At 27.3% G+C, this 2,094-nt stretch overlaps 1 protein-coding gene across 1 annotated transcript; it reads left to right on the top strand.

Annotated features, from left to right (window-relative positions):
* The first annotated feature begins 1,410 nt into the window (after positions 1 to 1,410).
* Positions 1,411 to 1,859, top strand: LOC146904548 (uncharacterized). Its single transcript, XM_085727601.1, has 2 exons — positions 1,411 to 1,580; positions 1,677 to 1,859. The coding sequence occupies exons 1-2, from the start codon at positions 1,487 to 1,489 to the stop codon at positions 1,832 to 1,834; spliced, it is 252 nt and encodes an 83-aa protein (XP_085583727.1). The 5' UTR covers positions 1,411 to 1,486; the 3' UTR covers positions 1,835 to 1,859.
* Positions 1,860 to 2,094: the final 235 nt, after the last annotated feature.

The raw sequence follows: 2,094 nt of genomic DNA, 5'->3' as shown, positions 1-2,094 counted from the left end.
TATGGTTATGTTTTATTCGATAAATAATAGTCTCAATTATAATGTGCCTAAATTATATACATTTCCCTTTAAATTTCAGACTTTATATATATATATATATATATATATATATATATATATATATATTACTTTAAATTAATAAAAAAAAACGCTATCTGGAAAGGAATTTCTTTTGACAAAAATAAAATAAAATAAATGCTTTTCCTAGCGCTTTTTTTCCTTTATAAAGCGTTATCTAAACCTATTGTTACATAGCGCTTTTAAAACAAAAACGCTGTTTTTAAGCTTGTCTTAGATGACGTTTATTTTTGAAAGCGCTATCTAAGGATAACCTTTGCTAGCACTTTTTGACATAAAGCGCTATATAAACCCTGCTATAGCTAGCGCTTTATACAGAAAAAAAAGCGCTATATTACCTTTACCAGCGCCATTTACAATAGCGCTTCAAAAGCGCTACCTAAAGCCAAAAAAAAGCGCTATATAAGCCCATTTTTGTAGTAGTGTGATGATGAGATTGAAGATTCTGGTGGTGATGATGATGAACGACGGTGATAATTTAGTTTGTTTCCGCGTTTGGTTCGTTTTGTTTTGTTTTGTTTGGTCCCACGTTTGGTTTCCTTTGGGGGTGTAGGAAGCAATTTTGTTGGGCTACCGGTTAATGGGCTGAGATTTATGCACAGTAAATAAGGATTTCCTTATGCATGATAACCGCACCCTACTCAAGACACATTAGTTAATTATTCTATTTTTTTATAAAATAATTGTTCTAATTTTTGGATGGGTATTTTCACAATCCCATAAAAAACAATAGAATTACTTTTAAGTGAATATGAGCATTATACAATATAAAGAGATCAAATCACATTCTATATTTTTATATAAAAAGAAAGAAAATTTTGGCTAAAACTCCCAAATTTTATCATACTTTGATTTCGTTTCTTTCCATATATTATTTTTGTCTATGCTATAAATTTTATTGTATAATTGTTTTTAGGAGAGCATGAGCTTTATATAATAATATATTGAGATCAAATCATATTATTATTATTTTTAAATAGAGCATTCCATTATAGTTTGGCTAATGATTTACAAACCATAACGTAACGGAAGGACAAATTTAGTAAAAAAAAATATTACTTTAAGGGGCCGACTAAAATTTTGTTTTAGTTTAGGAATCTATTTAAAAAAATTCAAAAAGTTTAGGGACCTACACATAATATTTCAACCTTAAAGAGTTAATGAAAAGTTAGTTAAAAAGAAATGAATTATTGAGTGTGTTAAAGGTACAAACAGAATTAATTGATCTACTTAAGAGACATTTAATAAAATAACTAATCTATTCTTTCAAAAAAAATAAAATAACTAATCTAATTTTTGAAAGGTTTTTATTTTTACAACTCTAAAAGTGGTTAAACCTATTTAATCATTTTTAGGAGAGTATGCAATTTATACATTACAAAGAGATCAAATCATATTTTATTTTTACATGGAAAGAAATAAATACATGGCTAAAATTATGAAGTTTGTTTATATTATGATTATATTTCTGTACATATTTATTATCACTTTACAAGTTAATGGTAATAATGTGTCATATTTTGATTTTCCTTCTTTAATTCATACACAATCTCTTATTTCATTTGAATAACATTATTTTATTCTCTTTATTATTACAGGAGTTGTTGTATGTGAAATTGATGCCGATTGTCCACAAATTTGTATGCCTCCTTATGAAGTAAGGTGCGTTAACCACCGTTGTCGATGGGTTAACACCGACGATCCTTTGTTTTTGACCCAAGAGTTTACAAGATCTAAACAATATATTATATCTTAGAATATTTTCTGCGGTGTCATTTTGTTACTACGCTTACACCCAATAATTGTTTTATTTAATTCTATTTCTTTTCTAGATTTCACAGACATTCCATTCATGGAATTGTATTCTAAAATGATGGTAATAAAATAATAAAATAAGCAGATAAATATATAATTTAGAAGGTTTTCTTCTCTCTTCATTATTGAGGTATCACAATGTCCTCATATTCTAGCGTGTGTGTATATATATATGTCCTCATATTCTAGCGTGTGTGTGTA

The sequence above is a fragment of the Medicago sativa genome, chromosome 7 (assembly GCF_051527215.1).
Source record: "Medicago sativa cultivar Bolivia chromosome 7, Bolivia_mono, whole genome shotgun sequence".
NCBI classification, from domain to species: Eukaryota; Viridiplantae; Streptophyta; class Magnoliopsida; order Fabales; family Fabaceae; genus Medicago; species Medicago sativa.
This window is presented reverse-complemented; position numbering and strand designations above follow the sequence as displayed.

What these genes read in the sequence shown, in the direction of transcription:
- LOC146904548 (XM_085727601.1), top strand. Translation starts at nt 1,487, where the DNA reads ATGGAAAGAAATAAATACATGGCTAAAATTATGAAGTTTGTTTATATT. An exon ending in TATCACTTTACAAGTTAATG is followed by an intron (nt 1,581 to 1,676) that starts GTAATAATGTGT and finishes TTATTATTACAG; the next exon opens with GAGTTGTTGTATGTGAAATT.